The sequence below is a fragment of the Zootoca vivipara genome, chromosome 9 (genome assembly GCF_963506605.1).
Source record: "Zootoca vivipara chromosome 9, rZooViv1.1, whole genome shotgun sequence".
In the NCBI taxonomy this organism is placed as follows: domain Eukaryota; kingdom Metazoa; phylum Chordata; class Lepidosauria; order Squamata; family Lacertidae; genus Zootoca; species Zootoca vivipara.
The window spans coordinates 31,012,200-31,039,572 of record NC_083284.1 but is presented as its reverse complement, the minus strand read 5'-3'; the positions used below and the strand labels follow the sequence as shown (position 1 = coordinate 31,039,572).

The 27,373-nt window shown below is 40.7% G+C and overlaps 2 protein-coding genes across 6 annotated transcripts in view; one reads left to right on the top strand and one right to left on the bottom strand.

Moving 5' to 3' along the window:
- The window catches only part of LOC118083518 (WD repeat-containing protein 49-like), a 27,793-nt gene extending 5,198 nt beyond the window's left edge, over positions 1–22,595 (top strand). For 3 of the 5 annotated variants that reach the window (XM_060278587.1, XM_060278588.1, XM_035112017.2), the window contains exons 3-26: positions 8–102; positions 997–1,089; positions 1,825–1,870; positions 2,188–2,234; positions 3,087–3,204; positions 3,534–3,603; positions 4,895–5,138; positions 5,993–6,098; positions 7,344–7,495; positions 8,738–8,840; positions 9,742–9,848; positions 10,863–10,942; positions 11,027–11,084; positions 12,110–12,155; positions 13,020–13,088; positions 13,382–13,544; positions 14,602–14,691; positions 15,936–15,994; positions 17,173–17,314; positions 17,412–17,451; positions 18,155–18,243; positions 19,508–19,662; positions 20,728–20,816; positions 21,245–22,595. In XM_060278587.1, the coding sequence (XP_060134570.1) occupies positions 8–102; positions 997–1,089; positions 1,825–1,870; positions 2,188–2,234; positions 3,087–3,204; positions 3,534–3,603; positions 4,895–5,138; positions 5,993–6,098; positions 7,344–7,495; positions 8,738–8,840; positions 9,742–9,848; positions 10,863–10,942; positions 11,027–11,084; positions 12,110–12,155; positions 13,020–13,088; positions 13,382–13,544; positions 14,602–14,691; positions 15,936–15,994; positions 17,173–17,314; positions 17,412–17,451; positions 18,155–18,243; positions 19,508–19,662; positions 20,728–20,816; positions 21,245–21,401 (2,418 nt within the window). In that variant the 3' untranslated portion in view covers positions 21,402–22,595. Of the gene's footprint in view, positions 1–7; positions 103–996; positions 1,090–1,824; positions 1,871–2,187; positions 2,235–3,086; positions 3,205–3,533; positions 3,604–4,894; positions 5,139–5,992; positions 6,099–7,343; positions 7,496–8,737; positions 8,841–9,741; positions 9,849–10,862; positions 10,943–11,026; positions 11,085–12,109; positions 12,156–13,019; positions 13,089–13,381; positions 13,545–14,601; positions 14,692–15,935; positions 15,995–17,172; positions 17,452–18,154; positions 18,244–19,507; positions 19,663–20,727; positions 20,817–21,244 lie in introns of those variants that run through there. The other 2 variants (XM_060278590.1, XM_060278589.1) reach the window with 2 other exon arrangements.
- Positions 22,578–27,373, bottom strand: part of HSPA4L (heat shock protein family A (Hsp70) member 4 like) — a 35,442-nt gene continuing 30,646 nt past the window's right edge. The window contains exon 19 of the mRNA XM_035111843.2: positions 22,578–27,373. Coding sequence (XP_034967734.1) covers positions 27,191–27,373 — 183 coding nt within the window. The 3' untranslated portion in view covers positions 22,578–27,190.

The window sequence follows — 27,373 nt, the reverse complement described above, 5'->3', positions numbered from 1 at the left end:
AGTCTAGGATGAAAATGAAAACAAACTACAAAACAGGAGGCTAAAGTGGGTTTTCGACTCTATTTTAATGGCCCATTACAACAAGCTAATTATTGGAACCTGGTAGGTAGTCAATTTCTGGGTTTCTAAGTATGATGGATATGCTACTACCATTTGAAAAGTGTCACAGAAATTTCACACATGTTACAAATTTGTTCATATTTATATCAAATACGAACATATTTATATAAAATGTGAACAGCAAACAAGGAAGAGAAAATGGTAGGCAACACACCTTGTTTGTGTTGATATTTTCTTGTTTCATTATGGTTCTTGCTGAGTATTTATAGTTTGCTTGGAGTAAATAGGCAGTAAACTATAAGGTGCTGTTCCAGGTACAAGCCACAGGACTCAGCTATACAGCTGTGAAGAAAACGTTTTGAATTATGTTGTAACATGCAATATACAATTGTGACACTAGATGGAGATGGTGAGCTATAGCAAATTGAATGCATTTTTCAAAATGATTAAGAAAGATTTTCACAACATTTTAAACATGTGTGTAGTTTCCACCCGAGTCTCTGTGAGTCTGCTTCTGAATAAGTGGCCTGTGGGTATTTCAGTGTTAATTCACTACAGGAGCATACCTGTGCTGTTAGTGCTGACATTTTGGAGTTTCAGGAGTTTCAGGAGAGAAATGGTGTTGGAGTCTCTTGGAGTTCTGTAGCTAATCAGGAATCTTTTCTCATGCACATTCCTTGCCATTTAGACATCTATAATTCAGCTGATGTCAAGTAAAGAAAACAAATTGTTGTTGTTTAATCAATGCCTAATCTGAATACACCATAAAAATGCAAAATGAATCTATTGAGTTTTGTCTAATGCAAAAACTAAAACAAGTTATTTTTAAGTCAAAGGTGGAGGGAAAATTGTAGTTTATTAACATCAACTGGCATTAAAAAGCAACATTTACTGTACTGGGCTTTAAAAGTGTTGAATTAACATTGTGTTTTACAGTAACAGAGAGATACGACTCTATGAGCTCTCCAACTTGGAACCGTATTGCCAAATTGTGTCGCTTGAAACAATGCCTCTGTGTTTGGATTATAGGTATAGTTTGGACTCAACAGTCATAACCAAATGACACCCCCCCCCATTTATATACCTTTCCCGTGAATATAGAAGAAAGAAGATATATAGTTATTTTTTATTTCTATCATTTCCTATACGTATTATATTGAGCTCAGATGAGACTAAAACCTGTTTAGGAGCAGAAATAAAGAATTAACACCATCTGATTATCTGCAGTTCTTACTCTGTTCTAATAGCAATGGAAAAACATACAATCCAACTGCAGTCTGTTTACCAGGGACAGCATGTCCTTTCTTATGCCTGTCCCAATTTCCCCCCTCTTTTATGCTTCTTGGGACTCTTCTATACAGCTGCAAATTTTTAAAGTGTGTTGTAAAGTGCAATATACAAAGGTGACACTAGATGACGATAGTGAGGTATGGAAAATTCAATATATTTTTCCAAAAAATATTTTTAAAGCATTTTCACAGCATTTTTAAAATATGTGTGTAGATTCCACCATGGAGATGCCTTGTTTAAAATTGCATTCATGGAAGCTCTTTAGGCTTCAGCTCTGCCCTGCCAGCATTTATAGAAGTTAGACCTCAGAGTGGGGGAATAGACCCACCTTGGCTTTTGTGCACATGTATTTTTTCATTGCATTTGTATTTTTCCTGTTCTCCAAGGAGCTATGTATTAGCTATGATCAGGGTAGAAGCTTTATTTGAACAAATTACAGACAGACTGTATAATGCTTTTTCTTCCTGTTTAAAGTGTTCGGGGAGAAGGAGAATGTGTGATATCATATGGTGATGAGCAGGTATGTTGATAAGGTTTGGTATGTTTTAATTCAGATATAAACTGAGAAAATGGCACAGCTAGAACTTTCTGAGTTTTGCAGTTTGTTTCTAAGAAAGATATCCACAACTTGTAAAAGTGAAAGACACAGAATATAGGTTTAAATATAAGCAGAGATATTTTTTTTGCTGTTGGGCATTCACTGCAGGATATAGACTACCCTCCTTCTCCTGTTCTTTAACTAATAGTTAAAAATCACCTTAGACGTATGTTGTAGTGATAATAATAATGCTGATTTTAAATCTGGGTACTAATATGGTGGCATTTTGTTCAACACAGGGCTGTGTTAATATCCTGTTGATCAGTTCTGTGGCAGAAACACTGAGGTACGTGACAGTTTGACCAGGCCTATGTGGATTCTAACACAAAGCGTTACCCTATTCCCAGGCAATCTTTCATCATCTCTGGCATCTACAGAGATGGGAAAGACTGGGAAAGACTGTAGTCTAAAATGCTGGAGAGCCTCTACCAGTCTGTGTGGACAATATTGAGGTAGATGCACCATGCCTTGCTTCAGAAATGGTTTCCCTGTAGTCCTTTAAAAAAATAAAGTGGTCCTATCTATCCACACAATACATTTAAAGCAAATGACTTAACCTAAAGAACCATGGGAACTGTAGTTTCTTAAGGGTATAGGAATTGTAGCTTCGGGAACTATTCTTCCCAGGATTATTTGGAGGAGGGGGGGCATGTGCTTTAGGTGCCCATTGAATGTGTTTTCAATATATGGTGTGTATGTGACCTTCCACAACATGGCTGCAATCAGCACTGGAAGGGTTTGGATGATGTGGAGTCCTCAAAAAAGCTTCCCCAGTCTCTGCCCACAGAATGATGTCAAGTTCACTCCTCTTGTGTGGAGCTTCCAATTCTGCCACCAAAATTGTGGACAGAAGAATTCCCACCAGCGGTAGCCCATTCTGCAGGAAGGGAGAGTGAGTGTTATTTGCACGTTTGTTGACACACTTTCTTAAAGCTCCTTTAAAACAAAAACAAAAAAATCTATTGGGGCATTATTGCATCAAGACAAACTTTGCGAGAATAATTTCCTAGATTGCTAATTCAAAATAGTATGTTTGGTGGTGAATCTGATATTGTCTGGGTTTCATTCTTCCATCCTAACATGTGTGTGTGTGTGTGTGTGTGTGTGTGTGTGTGTGTGTGTGTGTGTGTGTTGATAGGAATTGGACAAAATATCCACCCGTGAAAGAAATCCCAACGATTTCTGCCAATGCTATTTATGAGCAAGAAAATATCACCTTCATTCGCTGGAAGGTTCATAATGACTGGGTGACAAAGGTAAGAGAACTTCAGACATTTGTGCTGTCTTCTACATGTTCAACTACTATCTTTCTGTTAACTGTGAGGGATTCAGATAATTATTTCCCATGAGCAGGTGGGTGCAGTTGTTTGCATCTGCTTTGAAGAGTATTCTTATTTCACAATCCTGCCATATTATTTGTAAGATCATTTCTGCACAGCGCATCTTACCTCACCTGCTTTTGGGAAGGTTGTGCTTCTCCTTGCTTTCCCCAGATTCGCCTTTGTTGCTCCATGGTATTTGCCTGGGATATCCTCGGGACACTCTGAATTTCATAGGATTTTCCTTTGCACATTTGCTATTGCAGATCAAATATATCCCTTCTATGGAATCCATCATTTCTAGTTCAAATGATGATTGCACTGCACTGGTTATAGGTAAGTGGACATTAGCAGAATAAACATGCCAGCATTTGAAGTTGAAGTAAGGTTAAATAAAAGATAGCAGTCATTTCTCCTTCACTTTTTAAAAAGAGGATAGTTTATTTTAGTTGATCTCATTGTAATCCAACCTATCCTCCAAGGAGGTCAGGGCAAGAGATGTGCTTTCTTCTGCTCACACTCTATTTTGTCTTTTCAAAAGCACTTTCTTCTGGTTGCTGAGAGTAAGTGGGTTATGAGTTCTTTGTGATGCAGGTGGGCATTGACAACCCCCCCCCTCACTTATTAAGCAAAATAGAAACATTGCCACCCCCTCCCCCATCTACTTTCCTTCCCCTCTCCTCACCAATGTTTCAACAAATGAAACTGATTTGTAAAAATGCTAAGAGAGACATTGCACACATCTTTGTAAACCAAGAAAACCCTTAATAAAAAAAAAACAAAAACAAAAACACTTTCTGTGTATAGCAAGAAAGATTGTGACCGACCTAAAGACTCAACCAGAGTCACATGGCTTAAATGGTTGAACAATGATTTGAACCCAGGTACTCTTGGCTGTAGTCCTTATTCCACTATGTTATTCCTCCCCCACAACAAATGTGCAGAAATTTTGTTCATAGGAGCACAAAGAGACCCTTATACCAAATCAGACACATGGTCCATCTAGCTCAGTATTGTCAACAGTGACTGGCAGTGGATCTCTATGGTTTCAGGTCAAGAGCGTTTCCCAGCCCTACCTGGAAGCACCCAGAATTCAACTTGGGAGTAGAGATGGAAGAATCAGTCCGTTTCATTTCTCCGTGTTTCTCAGTCTCCCAATCTTAAAATCAATTGTCCACATTTTGCAGCAATTTGCAGTTTTCCATCCTAATTGTTTTTCATGAACATTCATCAGCATTTTAGTGTGAATTTCTCCTAATAACCACATTTGCACATGAAGTTTTGACTAATGTGCACATTTTTGCAAGCAAGTTCCCTAATATATGCATTTTCTGTAAACATTCTTTGTTTGCAGAACTGCATTGGATCAATGCGAATTTTGAAGGTTAGCTGTGTTTCGGCTTGCATATTGTTTTGGGAAATGTGAATTTGATAGATTTGTCTTTAAATGCACGCTGAATTGAATTTCTCCTCCCTGGCGACCTGGAACTTTGCATGGAAAGCATATGCTCTACCACCTGAACTTACAGCCCTTTCCTAGGAATGGAATCAATTCTCTCTCTACCTCGAGGGCTTTCAGTTTGTCTTCCTTCCCTTCCCATGCAACTATTCTGTTTTCTTGTCACAGGTTACGTTAGCAGAACCAAAAATGTGAAGCATCGCTTGAAAACTCTGATGGGTTCCAGCACTGTCAGCCATAACAAATTCGCCCTACCAGCTACTGCTTCTCCAGCAAGGCGCTTTCAATGTGATGAATCTGTTTTTAAGGTGCACAAAGGAGTCAAGACCTTTGACTTCTGCAAAGAAAGCAATATTCTTGTGACTGGTGGTTTGGACCGGACTATCCGTCTATGGAACCCTTATGTCCCTGGGTAAAAAAGCTAAAATAGGTTAAAACTTGCCTTTTTCTATCTATTTGCTAGCTGATGGCTTTGAGGTATTTTTTAAAAGCTATCATTGTTGTTTCAATGCAAACATTCTTCGCAGAAGAGCAAATCTTTAAAGAATAGTTCCAAACCTTAATGTATATATGTGCATGTGTTTGCAACTGCAGGCTCTTATGCTTCAGCTCTAAACAGATGTAAAACTGAAAATACTTTGTTGGTGTGAATATAAGCCACCTCCAAATATAGACCTTACCTGTAAAATGAGATCACTGCTTCTCTGCCTTAGCCTGATCATAGGGCTTTATACAAGCCACATTGGTGGGGGAAGAAAGTGCAGCCTATATTCAGACCAATATGGTAAGTCTTTTGGATGGTGATGCTGTTGTTTATACAGTATAGTGTGCATGTTGCTTCTACACAGAGTGCATCAGAACAGGGCCCTGCCCTGAGGAGCTTACAATTGAAATTAAAAAGAATAAAAAGTGGAGGTAACAGGTGGTTGATTCAATGACAATTAACCTTCCTTGTGACAAAGTGTTATTAGATGGATTTCACCCATGACACCCAAAAGCACTTCTGAGGCTCTCTCAGGCTATTCATGAGCTACGTGGCAGACAGAAATGCAGTTTTCAATGCACTCATATCAGGCTTTTAAATGGATTGGTGGCTGTGCAGGGAGGTGTATTCACAATTGCATTTCAACCTTACTGTGAATGGAAGTACTTTATCTTATTATTATTATTATTATTATTATTATTAAAATCCATAGGCTGTCTGATGCTTGATTGCTGAGCAAATTATTCCTAAGTTAACCAGAAATATGTTTGTCACTACACTAGGTGGCCAATTGCAGTACTGCGAGGACATACTTCCCCAATTGGTTTCCTATGCATTGCTCATGACAGTACAAAGATTTTCTCAGTTTCTCTGGACAGCACCATCAAGGTAAGGGTTTTGATTGGCAACAAACTGCTTGGTTTATTACTACTATTACTGTTTGTATGCCACCCTTCATCCAAAGACTCTAGGGCAGTTCACAACAGAAAAATGCAAAGTGAGAATAATAAACATAATAATAATAAAACATAATAAAACAAAAACAAACCAATAACCCCAACCCTCAAACACATAAAAAAGCCATAGAATATTAATCAGTCAAATGTCTGGTTGAAGAAAAACATTTTTGCCTGGCACCTGAAGATATGTAATGATGGCACCAGGCGAGCCTCCCTAGGGAGAGCATTCCACAAATGGGATTTTAGAAGACAGAAAGTCGCCATATGACCACATAGCCTGGATTCTGTGGTTTGCCTATAATAATTGTGTCTAAGTACAGATCTCTGTGTGCTCTGCCACTGTACTTTCGTGCCTCCTCTGCTTGCATAAAACACAGAACAAAACCTGCACATCCCTGCAAAGGTTTCTTCAGTGTGGTATCATATGCAATAGCCATGGTGTCATATGACCTATTCATCCCAAGCAAGAAGTCACTATAATGTCCTGGGGGGCTGGGGAAGAGAGGTGTCACAACTTGGGCAATCAGACACACTGTGAAATATTTGCAAATGTGGGTTTGGGGTTTTCTCTCTGTCTGTAGGATTTTGCAACATACGGTCTACCTAACACTCAAAACTGGCACAGAATGTTTAGTAGTGTCAGAGTCAGTAATCGGTGCTAAAAAGCAGAAGGAAGGGTGGATGGAGATAATGGTAGCCATAGAATTAAACCTCTGCACAAGCAGCTACCTCTTCCTTGAGGTACAGTTCGCACTACCAGTATTGCAGTATGATTGCTGCTCCATTTGCTAGAAAGGAAGTAACAACTGGAAGCTTCCTTAGGTGTTCGGTGAATCCATTTCTGTCTCACACAATTTTATCCGCATGTGCTATTGAACAACCACTAAGTGCTAATAGGCCTTATCAGTCACGAAGAATGGCAAATCACTGTTTTCACTTGTAAGATTTCACTTTTCTGAAAGTTCTGCCTCATGGAACTCAAAATCTTAATGTCTTAATACCTGGGAAAGAATCAGGGGAGATATATTTATATATTGTGACAATCTCAGGAAATAACTGGGCTGATCAATTTATTTTTTCAATCATTTGCCATGGGACAGTTTTTGTGCTATCAGGGCAATAGATTTGTGATATGGGTGACAGCTTTTCTGAACTCGTGTATTTCTTCTCAAAGGTCTGGGATACTGAAGACCACTCCTGCCTTCTCACAGTCATGCCCAAAGCCAGCCAAATCAGAGGGGAGATGGAAGCCTGCTACCTTTCACCCGACTTGCGAGCCCTTTATGTTGCAGCTGAAACTTTTGGGCTCCTACAATTCCAATATAAGTAGGCAAATAATATACAGTACCAATCTGCTGTGGACATTGAGTCAAGCACAATCTATGCATATGCATAGTTTCTTCTATGGGGAGTGTGTTTGAATGTTACTACATAAAATCAAATGGGTGGTGACCAATACATTGCTCCATGTAGAAGAGACATAAAAAACACGTATGTTATGCAAGCACTAACTTGAACACCATTATTTAAATCAAAATTTACTATAGAGCAGGGTTTCCTAAACTTGGGTCTCCATCTGTTTTTGGACTACAATTCCCACCACCCCTGTCCTGCTAGCTAGGGATGATGGAGGTTGTAGTCCAAAAACAGCTGGATACCCAAGTTTGGGGAAACTCTGCTCTAGAGCACTCACACACACACACCCCGCCTGTGATTCTTGTTTTGACACTCGAAATAGTCAAAACAACACAAGCAAATAAGTCCTGATTATGGCCCTACATCTCTCTCTCTCTTGGATTTAGATATAGGCAGGGTCAGATATTTTCCTAGATGACATTAAAAGACATGACATTAAAAGAACCGTAAGTGCCTGCCCTGTAAAATATATTGAGATTAAAACATGTACAGGCCATTTTCAGGTGACTGGTTTGTGAAGCCATGAAAGAGTGCCCTCCTTTGCTCCTTCTCTCCTCCCAGTGGCGGAGCTTCATGCTCCGGCACCAGGGGGGGAGGGGGCGGAAGGCAGGCAGGGGCGTGACTGGTGCACGTCCTGGGGTGTGGTGCACCGCCCTCAGGGGTGTGGCACGTGTCCTGGGGCGGGGCATGCCAGCTTCAGGGGCGTGGCGCCCAGCAGGAGCGGGGGGGCAGCCACGATGGCACCCTACCAGGATTGCGCTGCTGGGGGCGGTGCACTCCCCCCACACTCCTCTTCCTCCACCTGTGTCTCCTCCTGCTGCAAATCCTTGTTTGCATGATGCCAGAGTTTTCTGTTGCATCTGAACCAGGGAGCTCTGGATGAGTGTTAGTATGCAAACCAGGAAAGTGAAATGTTAACTGGCATTAAGGCAGAGTGTCCCGAGTTTGGATGTAGCAGGAGACTCTAGTTTAATGCGCATCAGGAGCTTCGCACCAAAGATGGCGCACAAGAGGAAGAGGGTAGGGTCACCTATCCATGGCACTCATGCACAGCTTCATAAATCATGGTTTATGAACCTTCGGGTAATCATCTGAACACAGCCCCAGTGTGTGCTTCTCCTCTTCAACATCTTGTGTTGTTATCTTTTTCAGGGAGAATCAGAACCAAGATTCAGGCACATCCCATAACAAGCCTATCTTTTGCTGCCAGTATAACCAGCAAATGCAGCATGTGATTAGTTGCTCAGAAGACTCCGTAAGTAACCCTGAGACTATGACCCAGTTTGTGTGCAACATTCCTGGCCTTACAAACCATCATTTATTAGCTATAGAATTAGTATCAGGTACACACAGTCCCTCTTTGCCCTTTCTTTCGCCTTGCCTTCCCCCTTTGTGCTGGCTTCAGAACATTGACCCTGGCCTCTTTAAACTACAGCTTCTCATTATGTCCAAAATTGCGGCTTAATATCAAGTTACTAACTAGGCTTTTACAACTGTGGTTTAAGATCTTGGTTTGTAAACCAACTTTAAGACACAGTGCATTATTTCAGATGTCATGGAGATCTGTAACTTCAGCAGACCAGAACCAAGGTGCTGAAGCTGGCACATGAAGGGAAGAGGTGAGGAAAGCAGCAGTGGTGGAGAGCATGCGGGCATAGTTCTCATTCCCAGTTTAATAAACCACATAGGCTTCAGAACATTGGATTCAGAAAGGCTATGTCTGAAAAGTTCCACTGTGGCAGTGCTGCATGAGAACCCTTAAACAATTTAAAACTTGTTTGGTTTTTTTTGGTGTCAGAAATACATGCTCTCCCTATAGGAATTAAACATATTAATAGTTGTGGCAGAAATCACCTTTCTGGGGTTTCTTGCCATACCCAAGTGGTAGCAAGCAGGGCTTGCAAAGCCAGCTTTAGGACAAGGAGGTGGATTCTGAAACCTTTACTGCCTGCTGTCCCGGTTCATATGAAACTTTTGCATCTTCAACAGTTAATGCTAATTTTATACTGAGTTTTAGAAATAGTTTATAGGCAACTTTTCTTGTGACCTTTAAGCTTCCTCATCTCCTCTCTTTATGTTTGTTTATTTATTCAGCACGAGAGAAGAGAGATCAGTCCTCAGTTCCCCACTCCTCTCCCTTTTATTTCTTCTAATAGGTTATAAAAGTGTGGGATCTTAAAACTGGACAGCTGATTGTTAAAGTGTGTGAAGCTCACGGAGAAGCTGCTGTAACTTGCATGGCCTTAGATGCCATTGGAAAGAGGTATTCAGATATCTAGTTATCATCAGATTAACAGAATTACACCTTCTCACCTCCAAAGGTCACACCTCCTCCACCAGGGTTTTGGAGGCAAGGAGGTATAATTTGTTGAGGCTGGCTTGTATCATATTGGTTGCTATTTTCTGTTGTTTTAATTTATGCTGTGTTTGTACTGATGTCCTAATGGATTGTAGAAATAGGTATTGGTATGTCTTAATACTTTGCACACTGCCTGGGGACTGTATTGTGTAGGGCAGTCTAGAAATATATATGCACACACACTTGCATCCATGCACACTCACAGAGATAGATGACACAAGAGCAGCCAGCAGGGAGGGGCAGCAGTGCTTACCTGACCTCCCAGAATGTGTGTTGATTCAGCTTCCCAGGAGGTGGAAGAATAAGGGTGCAAGGAGGTTGAATGCATTGGCACTGCACCAATCTCCTCACCACCTTGTCCCATTGCCTCCTAGAAAGCTGTGGAGATGCTTCTGCCAGGTAGGTACCACCAGCCACACGTATAGATACAGGTACAGTTAGCTGTCAAACTCAGAGCTCTTTCAGAGTTAGTTTTTTTTCCCGAGGGTGGGCAATACTATCCAGGTAGGAAAACGCTTCTGATGCATTCATGGACTGAGCAGATGTTAAGTATATCAATGTCTGCTGTGTTATCTATGGACAACCCCTCCCTGTCCCCAAGCCTACTTTCTCACTATTAGCAGGTCTAGGGAGCTCTTGTCAACAGGTCCCCTGTTGGGACAGTGAGTCTTCAACAGATGCCCAACCATGTCAATACTTGATCCAGAGTATCAGAAGATTGATGTAGATAGGTGTGGGTGGGAAGCATCAACAATGCAGTGTGCACAGCATGATCACAGCATGATCAGCAGGAGGTACAAAGCCAGTAAGCTGAATAGACAACAGTTCTACCAACAATTTTCTATACTGTCAATTGTCATTAATTCAATTGCCAGTTTGCAATTCCATTACAATGAACAGTTTCCCCCTGCTGTCTAGGTTGATCACTGGTGGCGCAGATGGCAGTCTGAAGAAATGGGATAGCAGCACCCTTGGATACATGCGCACCATTAAGCAAGGTAGAGAGCTAATGGCCAGCCTCTTAGTTTCTCTGATATTTTGCCAGCAACTGCAACATGATCATCATTTGCTCTCTCTTTCAGCTACCAGTTTAGCTGATGAAGTCACTGCTTGCACCTATGCTGATCTTTACGACAACAGGTACAAAATATGTTGTTTTTTGTTTAATGAAAAGGATAAATGGCTAAGAAAATACAAGTAAGCTGGGTAGAGGTCTATACCGAATGATTTTATAAGAATAATTTGGACATCTGCAAGATGGACGTTTCAGACAATTCAGCCAGTTGAAACACACACAAACTCTGGCAGCATAGAAAAGTATTGACCCTATCATGGAATCTCCTGCAGTTAAATCAAGTTATCCAATAAGTCTTCAGGAAAGACTGTGCATATTTTGTATGCTATTTGCATGGGTGGGGAACCTGTGGCCCTGCAGATGTTGCTAGACTTTACTTACCATCATTCCTGACCATAGGCTATACTTGCTGGGGCTAAACTTGAAGTCCAACAACATCTGGGAAGACACAGCTTTCTCCTCCCTCCTGTGTACACTTACTTGGCAGTAAGGCAAATACTGAAAAAAATAGAGAGTTTTACCTCTGAGTAAGAATTTTATGGGGCATACTTGTAGCTGAGTGTTTGGGTTTACAACCATTACTGTTTTAAACTTACAGTGGTACCGTGGTACTTGAATGGCTTAGTTGTCGAAGAAATTGGCTCCTGAATGCTGCAAACCCGGAAGTAAGTTTTCAAACGTTTTTCAGAAGCCGAATGTCCAACACGGCTTCCGCTTGAGTGCAGGAAGCTCCGGCAGCATATTGGAAGCCGTGCCAATTGGTTTTCAAACTGTTTCGGGAGTTGAACGGACTTCCGGAATGGATTAAGTTCAAGAACCAAGGTACCACTGTAGTGTGTTTATAGCCCTCACACTTGCTGAAAATAAATGTAACCTTTGTGAAGGCGGGTATAGGTAGATTAAGGATGATAAATCATGCCAGTCAGCACAAAATAAGCCATTGTTTGTTTAGCTTCTGGATTCTTGTATACATATGAAAATCAGTGATGCCACACTGTTATGTAGTTGTTTACTTTTGGGATTCAACACAAAAGGGGTTAAATTAGAATTGGCTTTCCTCTTTAAATAACACATTTCAATTTTTTAAAAGATACATCATCTCTGTTGGATGGGGCCGGAAGATCAGTATTTTTCTAGTAAGTATAAATTAATGTTAAGTTTAATGGCTCCACTATAAGAAGTTGGGAAGGCCAAAAATGGGAAATTTAAAGTGTTCGACTCCGTAAGAAATTGGAAGCCTAGAATAACTATACCAGCATTGTGCACCTGAAAGACAGACAGGCATCTAATATGGAGAATGACTTGTTCAGGATAATGTCTGAGCAGGTTTTTGGATATATTTTTGTCCAATCAGTTCATGAAGCTTTCCCTTACAGCCAATGACTTATTTGAGTAGTATGAACAGTTCCCATTCCCTCTTAGCACTGCAGACATGAACAGAAAGTGTGATGTCTATATGTGCATAAGTATGATTGGGTTATTGGAGGCTATTAGTAATGACAACTACAAGTTCAAAGGCAGAATGCTTCTAACAAATGCCAGGGAGCACAACTGGGAGTGGGGTGTTTCCTTCAAGATATCCCATGTAGGCTTCCTTGAGGCATCTGATGGGTCACTGGAGGAAGTTTTGGGGAATGACTGTAGCTCAGGGACAGGGCACAGTCTTTATGTGCAGGTGGTCCTAGGTTCAGTCACCAAGTAGGGTTGGGAAACACTTCTGTCTGAAACCAATGTGAGAGTTGGCCATCAGAATAGCCTTGTGTCTACAGCTGACCTTGCCTACCCCATGGATGTAAATGAAAGGCAAATATGTCTGACAATATTTTTCAGTTTCTATAGCTTCAGCATTGCCTTTTTCAAGAAATATGAGTAGTACCAGTAGCAGTGCTTTGACATACATTATTAACCTATGTTTAAGTAAAAAAAATATTTTTGTTTATCCATAAGAGAATTATGAATCTCTGGAACCAAAGATGAAACTGAAAAGTTTTTAATTTCAGGATATTCAGGATATTGATGATGATGTCGTTGAAGGATCATACCCACAACTGGACTGGATTAGAAGTATGGTAAGACATTAATTTGCAGTGAGAAATGGTAGTTAAACATGACTAAAAGTTGAAAAGATTTCTATATGAATCTGCTTAGAGCAGGGCAGGGCCACCCAAATGTTGCTGAACTACAACATCTGTTATCCCTGCCATTAGCCATGCTGGTTGGGACTGATGAGACTTGGGAGACCAATAACATCTGGAGAGCCAGAGATTCTTTACTCTTAGTTTAGAGCACAATATACATTCCATGTGTGCTTTATAGGGCAATGACTGTATGATAATGACCACTTTGCCATTGCACCATGCAGGAACAGGGTCACAAGGACGATATTTTATGTGTAGCTTCGTGTCCTCCACATTTCTTGGCCACTTCTAGTTTTGATGGTGAAGTTCTCATATGGAATCTGGTATCTGGACATCTCTGCAGCCGTCTTCATGCTGTAGACAGAGCAGCAAGAGAAGGAGAAACAGGTGAGTAGGGTTAGACCTTTTGCGGTGCTAAAATAAAAGCTTAAAAGGTGTGTTGAGAGAAATGAAAAACGAAGTATGTACAGTGTCAGTAATGAAAATGTTTTTAAAATGGATTTCTTGTCTATGCCACCACAAATGGCAAAAAAAGAGGTCCATGGTAACTGGAGTACATTGCACAGTGAGCTACAACCACTGCACAAACCTAGCTGACCAGGCAATAACCACTTAGAAGCCATTTAAATATTTTTCTGTGTGACAGCCACAGCATGTGCAAATTCCACCTCCCATTGCTGTTTCTACATACTGTAGTTTAAAGGGGAAAGTGGCTATGTTGATATACACAGGGTTGTTTTTTATTTGGGTGTCCATTTCCAAGTACAAAATGTTGAGTTAAAATCCGCCCTGAAATTAGACTCCCAAGTCATTTGGTGTGTTTTAAAATCACAAGACAAACCAAGTAGATTGAGGAAGCTGTGAGCAAATTTTACTATGTGACAATGTGCTACACCTTTACCTGACGTACGGCAACATCCTCCCACACAGAACAGTTAAAGCCAAGTCCCCAAGGAGTGGTAATAATATGCACAGATGGCCTTCATCTGCCTCCAGTATTGACACCAGTCTCCCTGCCTGCTCACATAGTTGGTAATGTTAGATGTGCACCATCTCATGCTTGGACTGAGGATACTTCCTGTGAGAGTTTATTGTGGGAGCGCAGAGTCCACACAATAGAAATGTCCGTCTGTGTACCTGCAGGTATATGCACCTGTGCCATCAATTGCAGATAACACCTCATGCATCCCGTGAAGTGGCCTGTTGCCCACAAGAACTTATGCTGTAATAAATTTGCTAGTTTTGACGGTGCCACAAGACTATGTGTGAGAGGAAGTATCTTGTGGAGTTTCCCACTGTACCTGGGTGAGCTGGGCTTGGCTTTACAGATTACAACAGTGAAATGCATTGCTGACAAATATCCTGTACTGGTGTGAGATTGTGGAAATACTTTGTGCTGGATTGTGCTGGAAATGCTTTCATGGTTTGTTTTGTCCACTCCCAGAGGATTTAACCATCAATAAAATCGTTTTCCTCTTATCAAGGCTGGAAAGGAAGAAAACAGCTGCAGTGTTAGTGGCTAGTGGACCTAGAGGTAAAGACAAGGTTTTTTTTTTAAAAAAAGGGGGGGGGTAAATAGTGTGGGGCTGGGGTTCAGAGGCCTGCATATGCTCAGATCCCACATTCTTCCCACGGCTCCAGGTGCTCACCAAAAACCTGCTCACAGATTGGGGAACCTTTCAAAATGGCCGTCATTGCAGTGCAAGGGGCTGCAGTCCAAAGGGTGTTTCAGGGCCAGGCTAGGGAGGACACCATTCATACAACCATCAATTGTGTGAAAAGTTATTTGGGAGGCTGGAGGCTTCAACCCTGCTGCATTCCTCACACCATACATTTAAAGCACATTGCTCCCCCGCCCCCCAAAATCTGGGAACTGTAGTTTACTCCTCACAGAGCTGTAATTCCCAGCACCCATAACAAACTACAGTTCCTGGGATTTTTTAGGAGAAACAGTGTGTTTAAAATCTTGGTGTGGGTGTGATCCGACTATTGTCATTGGGAGAAAAGAACTCCCATTGCAACCATTAGAGCTTTCCTCCCAATCCAAATATCAGGCAGGGAGGTGGGGGGAACACCCTGATGGCATCTGAGGCTGTCATAAGTTGCAGCACTTGCACATTAACTCTATGGCTTTAGGTAAGAGTCTCTCCCTCTCTCCTTCAGTACCCCCCCCCCCCATTTGCAATATGGGAGAGAATAATCCTGACTTGCCTTACATGGTTACGGTAACGATGACAACTAGCTAATGCACAGGAAGCACTTGGAAGCACCTGAAAGCGATACCCAAATACAAAATATTATTAAGAGGATGTTGCTCAACCATTGACACCATGTTATCAAAATATGGCAATGCCTCTTAAGATTAGCGCTGTTGAAAGAAGCACTCAGATCAAAGAGCCATTTTAGCAAGGGAGATCCTTTCTTAAGAAATTCAACTCAAAACTTCTTCCTTGTGCCAACTGCATATTGGGAAGAGGCTTTAGAAGTGTTTAAATGCCTTGTGTCAGCACCTAGATTTATGTGAGGATGTTACTTTGTAGAAGCTTTCTGAAACAGTATAGAGCCTATTGTGTGACCATTGTAGGGTGAGAATGAACATTTCAGTACAGTACAGAGAAAAAAAATCAGAGGTTTCAGAGGTTCTAACAGAAAACTAACACTCCCCACCCTACCCCTAACCACAGGGCAGACTTCTACTTTAAGGGGGGGGCATACAGAAAACCTCATTTTCATCTATGTGATACTGTTATTGATACCATGATTGCTGTTATTTCCCAGGTTATATTGCATTCTGGAATATATATGGCCGTGGGAGCCTTTTTGCTTATTTTGCTAGTGTAAGTGCTGCTCATTTTCTGGAAAAACGTTTTACATGTTGCTAATTTCCATTTGTAAGGCCTCTGTATGTTTTTTATTAGTGCTGTGAGATTCCTAACAGTTTGGAAACAAACAAAATAAGAACTAGATCTTTAAATAAGTCATAAGTGGAAGTGGCACACATTCATTTAGGTTGCAATCCTAAACACCAGGGCTGGGTGGCTAGTGGTTCTTTAGATGTTGCTAGATCTTTGCTGACCACCGTCCATGCTGGAGTCCAGTAACATCTGGATTGCAATAGGTTCCCTATCTCTGCTAGCTACACTTACTGGGAGAGTAAGCCCCTTTGCATGCAGTAGGATCGACTTCTGAGTAAATATGCATAGGATTGCTCTGTGCATTGGGGCTTTGCCTGTATCCTCTTCTGACTTTTCATATGATGGTAGTCTGAGCATCAAGGTGAACCCAGAGACAGTGCTAGCCCAGGGCATTTTGCGATCAGAGACAAAGGACAAGATGCCACCCTGCTGCTTCCACATAAAAGCAGCTAGCTAGACTGAAAGCTGAATCTCAGTGGTATCCCTCCCTGAGGGCAGCAGGTTACTGTTGGAGATACAAAGCAGAGTGCGGGGCATGCACAACCCTGTCCCCTCCAACAACCCTGTTTGCATAGCACAAAACCATGGTTTGGTGTAACATTAGAATCACCCAATATGTAACATATTGTGCAATCAAAATAAAGAGTAAACAATATCCTATTAATAGTTGGGCTGGATCTGTGCATTTCACGTTTGCTTGGTTTAAGAGTCAGCACAACCTTAAAACGTAGGCACTTCTTGCCTGTGTATGCCAAAATTGCACTTAAAATCTCACTACCTGCACCAAATGAAATGCAAACCTAATCATTCACCAAAAGTGTCCAAGTAACGAAGTGCTCCTTAGATTGCAAGTAAGCTTCAATCCAACACACCCTTCTTGGCAGGGCTGGGAGTGAGTTCCATTGAACTCGGCTGAATTTATTTCTGAGAACATCATCACAGAATTATGCTGTTAAGTCCTCCCTCTTGAAAGAGAGTAAAAAGAAAATAATGCATCACTTAAAGGACATTTCCGCCACAACTTTAGTATTGAAGCTTCTGCAATCCAGCAGCTGATGGATGAGTTGGTTACACGGTTGTTTTTATTTCCTTGCTTGCAGTCCAAAGAAAGATCCACAGTCAGTGACATGGCAGTTGATGACAATGACTTCCTCTTGTGTGCAGGAGACCAACTGGGCTTTCTCTATATCTGGAACATTGCAGAATATGCCATTAATGGCCCAGAAGCCAAGCCACCAGTTTGTGAGAGAAACATTTTTATTCAAAACCCAAATGTTTCATATCTGCTCTCAAGTGTACAGTATGTCCTTACCTTAGTTTCCTCCTTCTTTTCAAATAGTACTTCACAGCTGGAACACTCACAACTGCAGCATTACCAGGTAAGACATGCTGGACACAAGGCCCATGAGGAAAGATTAGGAGCTGGCAAATCCACTGGGGACAAGCTCCCTTTACTTACGTCTTAGGCGCCCTTCTCATGGTACACTGGTGGTGGGAGGAGGAATTGCTGCAGTGCAGCTATTTTGCCTGTTCTGCCTCTGCTTGGGTAAAAAAGCACAGACCCTGTAGAAGAGCAGTGGGGAGCTGGATTCAGCCAGTGGATTGGGTGCTTATCTCCCCCCCATCCCCTTGGGCCAACTTTGAAATGCACATGACATCACAACATTTGAAAGGCACATGACACCACAATGTCATTAGGTGACCTGTTTTTCCACAGCGCCATGCAGAGTTCCTTGAAAGCCACAACAATCGGCACTGTGCTTTGCAAGTCCTGAGCATCAGCCGGTTGTCTGCGCTGGCAAAGTACTGTGTATGGCACTATGTACAGGGCTTTTTACAAACCCCCTTTTGGCTCAACTGTGTCTTTATTTGCGCCACACGTGACATACGTGATATCGGATGTTGGGCATGTGTGTTGGGCATGTGGGTATGGCTTGGCATTGAGGAGTTCTAAGAGTATTGCCATTCTAGCTGTAGAAAGAACTTGAGAAACGAGAGTAAGGAAATTCTGCAGCAGTGCCTATTTTCAGAGCCATTGTCAATATAACAAACTAAATCCATTTTCTTTTTCCAATGGAGTAGCATCAGCCTTATGAATGAGCACCAGCTTCTCCTCACTACTTCTTTAGACTATAATGCAAAGTTGTGGAGCATAAAAGGGGAATATATAGGTAAGATTTAGATGGAAATACATATACATTATCACACACCACTCCAATCTCCCAGCAGTGTGAGATTCCAGACACTTACCCAGGGTTCGTGTTTCCTTTTGGTAATGAGGCACAGTGGAAGCTGTGGTCTCTTTGATATATGGTTTATTTACACATATACAACTTAAGCCTACAGTGGAGGGGTTCAGAGCATCAACAACCCAAAAGAGTATTGATTGTTTCCTCCATAGCAGTAGCCTGGGATTCAAACAGAAATCAAACATTGTGCTCTGCCTTTAGAGCTTGCTGCTTTTCTTCTAGGTCACAACACAACCAAACTCAACTCTAAACTCTGGCTTTTGGTGTTCTCACTATCTGTGAGTTGAGGGAGGGGCCCTACCTATTTGCTGTATTGCACAGAGCCCCCTTAACCCTATGTTCTCTTAATGGCCCATCACCCAGGCAATTGCCTCATCAGGAAGCTAGCCTGGCTTACATTTTAACACTTTTTGGACCCAGGAATGAGGTGTTGCACCCACAAACTGATAACTATACACTGCAAGGTCTGTCTGCAACCCACATACCCCTATCCTGTTTTTGCCACATCAAACTTTCTCTAATTGTATCTGGAACGGAACCATCACCACTGCATCAGCACGGAGCAGAAGTCTATCAGTTGCTACTAACCATGATGGCTACTGCTTGTCCTCCATGGTTGAGGCAGTAATGCTTTTGCACACCAGTCGCTGGAAAGCATAGGGCTGGAGATTGCTCTTGTGCTCGGGTCTGGCTTGCAGGTTTCCCATAGGCATGCTCATAGGTGTCCACTGTGAGAACAGGATGCTGGTCTAGGTGGGCCACTGGCCTGATCCTGCAAGCTTTCGTTATGTTCTAATGTGGTTGTTGATTCCCTAGTACTGTTACAGTGGTTTTGGTTTTTTGAAAGCTTTATTTTGGGTTGTATCCAATCAAGTTATTCAGGTAGCAGGTTTTCCACCTGCTCAATGGGACTTCCTCTTTCCTTACTCTCTCCTGTTGTCCTCCCAAATCTGTTCTGTGGTTTTCTCCAACCCTTTGGAGCAGATTGGTTGGGGGAGCCAGGGAGCAGAAATTTCATTGAGCAGGCAGATGTTTTTCTCTAACCGGACAACTTGGTTGGATATAGTCCTTTGTAGAAAAGTAAAGTCAGGCAAGTAAAAATTGAATATATGCATAACAGACAAGATTCTGAGGTAGTCAAGTATAGGATTCTAAAGTAACTTTACTTTTTAAATTTTATTTAAAGGTACATTTGGTCAAAGAGAACTATGGAACATAAAAGAGAAGTCATCTTGGGGACTATCGGAATCCAACCCAAGTTCAGAAAATAGCTCTGACTCTTTTGGACAGGAATCTACAAGAATCTTTGACACACGGAAGAAATCCAAGATGGATGCTGAGGTAGGAATATTATCAGCACTGAGCAGTTTTATTTAGAGCAGACATATTGAAATTAATGAGCATGACTAAGTTAGGTCCATTAATTTCAAAAGGTCCACTATGATTAAAATTTAGCTGAGTATCTCCCACTGTCTTTTCATTAGCATTTGGTTTGATTGCCATCTGGCTCCTGTCCCAAACCAGGTACAGTATATTATATTCCTGATAATTAAGGATAACATTTCATGTATCTGATGAAGTGGCCTGCAGCCTATGAAATACTCAACATTATACTCTCCCTCCCCAAGCTCAATAGCTCTTGAGATGTGAAACTGCATAGCCTTTTCAATCTGGGCAAATCTGCGATTTTTTAAAGTCTCTGATAAGTGTAATAAAAATATGAAGAATCAGAAAATGGGATAAAATTTAATGTAGTGTTCATTGAGTACTGTATTGGTCCTCTGCCTTCTTCTCAGCTCTTTTTATGGAAATGAGTGCTTTATGCCTGCTGGACACTGTGGAGGGACTGGAAAACAGCTAATTTTCCGATTTATTTTTTAAAAAATATTATGTTGGGCTTATCCTGGTTTTGCTATTTCTTGCCTGCTCCTCTTAAATTTGAAGAATGAGATGCTAGGTTCCTTACAGTTCAGCAGCTTCTAGCTCTTTGTAACAAAATAAAAAGCAAATTTGATTTGAAATTGTCTAAAAACCGTGTTCTTTTAATATACCAAACATAATTTAATGGCTAAATACATTATACACAATACTTTGTTACTTTTGGAACCAAAAAATAGCATTTGATCTGTAATATATGCTTTATAGAAAGTATTTTACTACCTTGCAACCATTTTACTACCTTTTCTCAGTCCTACTGCTACTATCGCCCTTTGCTTTGAAGCTAAAATTATACTGCACAATTGTGTCACCAACTCACCCCACAACCCCTTTATCCCTTCTGGGAAAGCCTTGTAATTATAGTTGCTGTTTCACTAAAAACCTTTATTTTCTGGGAAATCATTGCTCCCTGTGTACTTTGAGGGCACTTTTCTACCCAGCCTAAATGATTGGTATGTTATCCCATAGATGATTTGGGACACTTGCACTTCAAAGATGGTAATAGATGATGAACTTGCTGAAGAATTGAAGCAAAGGCAGATAGACAGACTACACAGGTGTGTACAACTTGAATTTAAATCCTCTTTATTCACCGACAACATACTGTACCATACTAAGTTAGCTTAACAGATATGCGAGTCTTGCATGGCGTAATAGAATGCTGCACTTTATAAAGGACACAGGACAACTGACAGATGAGTCCATACTCAAGTGTGCAGTCTCTATGTGTGATAGAGTAGCAACATGTATTTCAAAAAGTTTCTTTTTGCATCTACCATTCCCTTTGTGTGCCTTGTTAGTAGTTTCCCAGAAATTATTGGGAGTGATCTGCAGTCTCCTGGCTATCCATATAGTCTATTCTCTCCCCATTCCCTCATCTAATTTCCCAAATTTAAGGAAGAAGTCTTAATTTTATATCATTTGAAAAAGTATCCTCCTTACAACTACTAGCCAGAAAGAAAACAGCACGCCATTTATATTTCAGATCAAAGCAGTTCCAGTGGAAACCTATTCAACATGATGGAAACCGAATGAATTCTTATCACTCTCTTCCACTGTGTGAGTTAGCCGACACACAGCCTGCCTTCCACAAACCAAATCTAGCAGCAGAACTTGACGACCCATTTCAGTTGGAAATTTAATAGCTTCTTGGACAGGCTGTAGGGCAGAGGCCGCCTTTAAGCAACTTTTCTCAAATGTATGATGTGTAAAAAGCATGCAGAATTTAGAAATTGTGCTGATGTGTTTTTTTCTGACCAAAGAACTTTGATGGCTGTTAAGAGATCAGTCCTCTTCGTGGACATTAATCCCATTGGATAGGACGATTATTGTATTACGGTAGCAGATTAAGCTGAAACTAGTGGCAATAAAAAAGTCTCAGGAGAACATCACTTCTGGTTCAAGAAGTAGATTTAAATATTTATTATAAATATTTACACACAATCTCTGGTAAATTAGTGTTGCCACTTGGAAATCAACTGACATATTCATCCATTTGTGCATGATGTCACTATGAAGGATTCCATCTTTACATATAAACACTTTGCATACTTAAACACTGCTATAAGTTTATTCAAGCTGAACACGCTCCTGTCCCATGGAGACACAATTACATAAGAAAACACTTGCTAAATATAAAATGTCTGCAGAACTCTGGCCATGGCAGCTGATTGACTTTAGCTTCAGCTTCCATTATGGTGAACAGATTTCCCCAATTCACACCATTTTTCTGTATCAAGTACGTGCGTTATGAGAAAATTGAAAAGATCATTCTTCACAATAAGATTTTACACTTCTGAGTGACTTTAACCTGCTAGCTATTCTAACTGCTGTTTAAAGTAGCTCTTCTGAAGCAAGGCTGGAAATAAAACAGTCTTGTTTTGGAACCTTAGGGGTATCTGTGTGTGTATTGTGTCTGTGTGCAAGAAAGGAAGATAGCAGGAAAGTTTCCACTTATACAGAAAGTTGACTCAAAAATGACATTTGTCTGTAGGGTAACAGCTCTATAAAGAAGCTTGTACTTTGAATTATGGCCTATTAATCTACTGATTTTTGTAAGATACCTACTTGCAATTAGGAATTAAAATGGAGCGGTGGGGGGGTAGATGAAAAAATTGTGTGAAATTGCAGTCAAACATAATATGCATGATTGCTAGTTACTGCATGAATGGATTAAGAAAATAGAGCTGGATTCCCAGACTTGACTATCTTACACACCCTCTTCTCTGATGTGCTAGAAAGCGAAGCCTTCTCTTCCTGTTCTCTCTCTGATCAAGGAGCAAGCTTAGAACGTGTTTGAAGTTTTTGTTCTGTATTTTCTACCCAATAGTATTCTGTCTTCTCCTTGCTGCTGCTTACATAAATGCATGAATCTGACTTTTGGAACATTTTGTAAGTAAAGCTTTTTAAACTAACAGTGTGTGGTTTGTTCATTGCCAGAGGGGTAAAAAGAGGAGTGATGCATGCAACTAAATGGGTTATGAAATTGGTTTAACAGCCTATATTCCCATGCTATAGTACTATTTGACTTTTGTGAGTTTTAACTCAGCTACTGGGGGCTCTCTCCTGCTGGAGAGTTCATTCAGCCCTGCACTTTGAATCCAGGCACCCAGCCGATTCTTTATTTATTTTTTTAGTACCAAGGCCTGCATTCTGACTCAGTTAAATAAATGCTTATAATTGTAGCCATTTTAAAATTACACCAAATTTAAGTGAGAAACTAGCCACTTAAATCAGGCATAGGCAAACTCCGGCCCTCCAGATGTTTGGGACTACAATTCCCATCATCTCTAGCTAACAGGACCAGTGGTCAGGGATGACGGCAATTGTAGTCCCAAACATCTGAAGGGCTGGAGTTTGCCTATGCCTGGCTTAAATCATGGCCGGGTAATCCGTGGCCCTTCAGATCTTGTTGGACTACAGCTCCCATCATCCCTGATCATTAGCCATGCTGGCTAGAGCTAATTGGAGTCTAACATCTGGAGGACCACAGCTTCCCAGCCCAGATTTAAATGGTGGGTTCCATTTTTTTGAGGTAAGGGTCATGGAAGATGAAGGAATAACCAGTTAACATGAGCAGGCATCAATGCAGAAGGACATGACATATGGAGTGAAATTATAATTCCTGATGATTCTAAACAAGTTCAAGAAAATAATCTCATGCTTTCCAGTAAAACTGGCACTATCCTCTATTAAGCCTAAACTGGAGAGGCCAAATCCATTCTTAAAGAATGTTTGTAAGAAGATACTTAGCTCTACAGATCATGTGATACTGTGCCTCATAAGTTTTAGCACCAGTTAACATATCATTGTGACTTAGGGTACATACTGTATCAATCAGTCCATGGTCTAGTACAGGCATCCCCAAACTTGGCCCTCCAGATGTTTTGGGACTACAACTCCCATCATCCCTAGCTAACAGGACCAGTGGTCAGGGATGATGGGAACTGTAGTCCCAAAACAGCTGGAGGGCAGAGTTTGGGGGTGCCTGGTCTAGTATATTAACTCGTAAAACGTACTTTAAAATTACTCAAAATGCTAAACATAAGCCAAAGGTGTGAACAGTGCTTTTACTACATATAGCCTGCAACTTAGAAATAATGTTCACTTAGAAACAGAAAGGTGTATAAAGCTAAACCCATGCTGTAAAATGTAAACAGATGCATTGAAAAATCTAGCATTTCTACCCGAAAAAGAGTCCATGTTCACCAAGAGGCTTTACATGTATATCAAAGTTTAATAGGCTGATTTTGATTTAGCAGCTTCCCCTGCAAAGCACTCAAGCTACTTTGATGATAAAGTGGGGGGAAGTGGGGAAACCCCTGGTAGGCCAGCTTAGAAACTTTTTTGAACGAATTCTGGGCAAACTCTATATGCCTACACTGCTGGATTACTATTAATACAAACAAGGTTCCATCTCTGTACCATTTCACAACAGGAATATATTTCTGCAAAAAATCATGGGATAAAGAACAGTTGCAAAAGTGTACAACCTCCTTTCTCATCTGAGCAACCTTTCCTTAAATAATTTGGTGGGAACCATGCTTCATTCCTGAAGATATGAGCAGGGGGTTTCTAATGCTGCAACAAACCTTTCTTTTCTGCCATACTTCCCCACATCAATATTCTAGTTTGGACATTTTATACACAGCTTTCTGTAACCAATAATCACTTTAGTACCCAGAATTCATTTGTTTAGAGTAAGTCATCATAAAGTCAGTGTGACATGCCAGAAGCTGAATTCAGAATATGCACATGAAGAGTTTACCTCACAATGAAGCAGCTGGAAGTCTGAAAGGAATGGCCTCATCCCATGAAAGCCTGTGCTAAACTGACTGCAAGGACATCACTAGTTCCACATATAAGAGAAAAATACAGGTCAAAAGAATGTAGCAAATTTGCATAATCCATTATCCTACGTATTGGTCATAAAAACTGTAATCGGCTGCTTATCTGTGATTTGACTTCCTTTGAGTTACGGTATCTATCAAACACTGTAAAATTGGGTTATGCTCCAATGGCATAGTAAGACAGACTTATGGCAGGGGCAAATAGGATAAAGTGACTCCTAATCTTCGCCAATAAAGCAGGCTTCCAAGTACCCACCAGTGTACAAAGCCTAACACAATAATAAATTTTATTATTCCCTTCACATTTTTTTTAAAAAACAAGCATTTTATCTAGATGGCAGATTGGCATAAAATGGGGTAAGCACTAAGTTTTCCGCAAGCATCTCTTGGCAAGGAGCTAGGAAATCCACTACAGACCCAAGCTCAAGAAATGATCCTAATCCATGGAAGACTGAATACTGAATGACCCCAGCCTTCTTCTCCCACCCAACCCTGTTTATTATTCAGTACCAATGTCTTGAAAGATAGAATCCACAATTGCCCCTAAATGTTGAGTAATTTCAACTGGCTTCTTCCAGTTAACAAGGAATTCCACTTGCATGAGCTCTTGTTATTGGAAACAAAGAGAAAACATCTGCCACTCATTATTAAGATGGCAGTAGGTGGATTAGTTTGCTGAGGCATCTGAAAGGGGTGTGGTACACTTGGGTGCTAAGCCTCCTCACCATACTCAGTAAAGGCTGCAAATTTTAAGAGTGTTTAAAACAAGCAAACAAACCCCCTTTTTCTTGCATTGTTCTGGTACTTCTAAACAGGCCAGATGAAGATCTCTGGTATTCACTGTCCTGTTTCAAAGCCATCCCAAAATCAACCTATTGGTGTGAAAGTTGCAAAAAGGAGTGTACAAGAAAGCTAGGATTCCACACGTCCAACCTCATGGTCCCAAGTGAAGATCAGAAAATGGCTTAAGCAGCAACATATCCTTCTTTCTGCCCTGAAGAAAGCTGGTTAAAAGCCTGAAAAATGAAGTCCAGTACAGGAATGTCTGGTAAAGTCAACCAAAGTCAAAGCATCTGCCTCAGAAAAAGCCTGTCAAATCCTGGACAGAGAACTTTGATAGCAATCCAAAAAGGACTCTTTTTTGTGAAGTCTGCCTATCACCCTGCAATCACTTTGGATTAGTACCACAGTAAACCTAGAGAATGGTAAAACATTTAGTAACATTATGGAGATGTACATTGTACAACTAAAAGAAATTCTGCCTACAATACTCATCACTGTAATCTGTTAAAATCTGAGATTTGGGGGAAAAATACAAAACAGAGTGGAGAACCTTCCTGCACGGAACCTGGTGCACAAAAAACCACAAGAAATGACTGAATAACTTGAAACAAACTGTAATAGAACTTGCATAGTAGTTGTGGAAAAATAGAATGTAACAAAGGCAACATTTAAGCCAAAAACTGGGTTACTTTAAAACTGTAATAGTAGAAGCAAGTTTAAAGCAATGCAAATTTGGAACATTAGTTGCATGAATGTATCTTTGGGTTGAGTTTTTTATGGATGCCAAAGGATGCTTGGGACCATTGCTGACAGATTTTTGTGACTTTTGTTGTGTTCCTTTTCTAAACAGAAACAAAAATAGAAGATAATTTGGCCAAGAGAAATGGTAGAAGTAAGGAACACTGACAGAGATCAATTACCAGTTAATGTGTGTGTATTTTCCACCTTTAATTCTGAGGAGGACATATTTAAAGAACATGCATAGGCAGCATTCAAAATTAAGCTAAATTAGCAAGTTTGGAGGTAATTAATAGAAATGAAAACATGAGTGAGTCCCCAGTTATGGCCTTCAAACTTTCACTAACGTTTCTATTACAACTTTAAACAGTGTCCTCAGCATCAACACAGAATATGATATATAGGATTGTGTGTACACGGAGACCATGAGCTTTATTTTGAGTCATGTTGCTAAGGCTTATGACAAAGAATGCTGCTGGTATGAGCTCCTGTCAAGCCTTGGATGTTTTGTCTACAAGTTCTTACAGTTTTCATGGTACATCAACAAGATTAACTAATTTGCCAGCTAACCTCTATTTTAATATTTAAATTAGAACAGTACAACAACTAGAAAAAGGTCAGTGCTTCAAGTGGCAATATTTAAGCCACATCAAATCCAATATCTTCCAAAATAAAGATGCAACGATCTAGACTTCAGCATCAGTAGTGCAATACAGTGGCCTTTCCTGAATAAAGGAGCAGAGGCTTACCCACAATAAAAGCTTTAAATAAGGTAGATTGTTGTCATTTATATAGCAATTCTGCCTATTTGATATAAAATATATCGGGAAAGCTTAAACTGACTTTTACAATCTACATTCAACTAACGCTCCACATAAGCGGTATCAATGGAATGAACAATGGGAATGCACTCAAATAGAAAAACACTTTCAAACCTACTGCAAAGAACAAAGGACAGAAATTTGACTAACTGAACATCTGTAGTGTGAATCAGACATAAAAGAAAGATGGACCCTCTGATTACTTGCACTGTTTTTAATGGACTGAAAGAAATGCAAAACTTAGTCCACATCCATTTCTTCAGATGACTTAGGCTGCTGGCAACTGTCCTCTGATTTTGTGTCAGCACCACTCTGTCCATTCATTGGTCCATTGTGTTCACTAGATTTTGACTGATCTTCAGACAGTGGCTCTGCCTTGGGCTTAGGCTTGTAAATAATAGGGTTACATAAACTGTCCAGTTC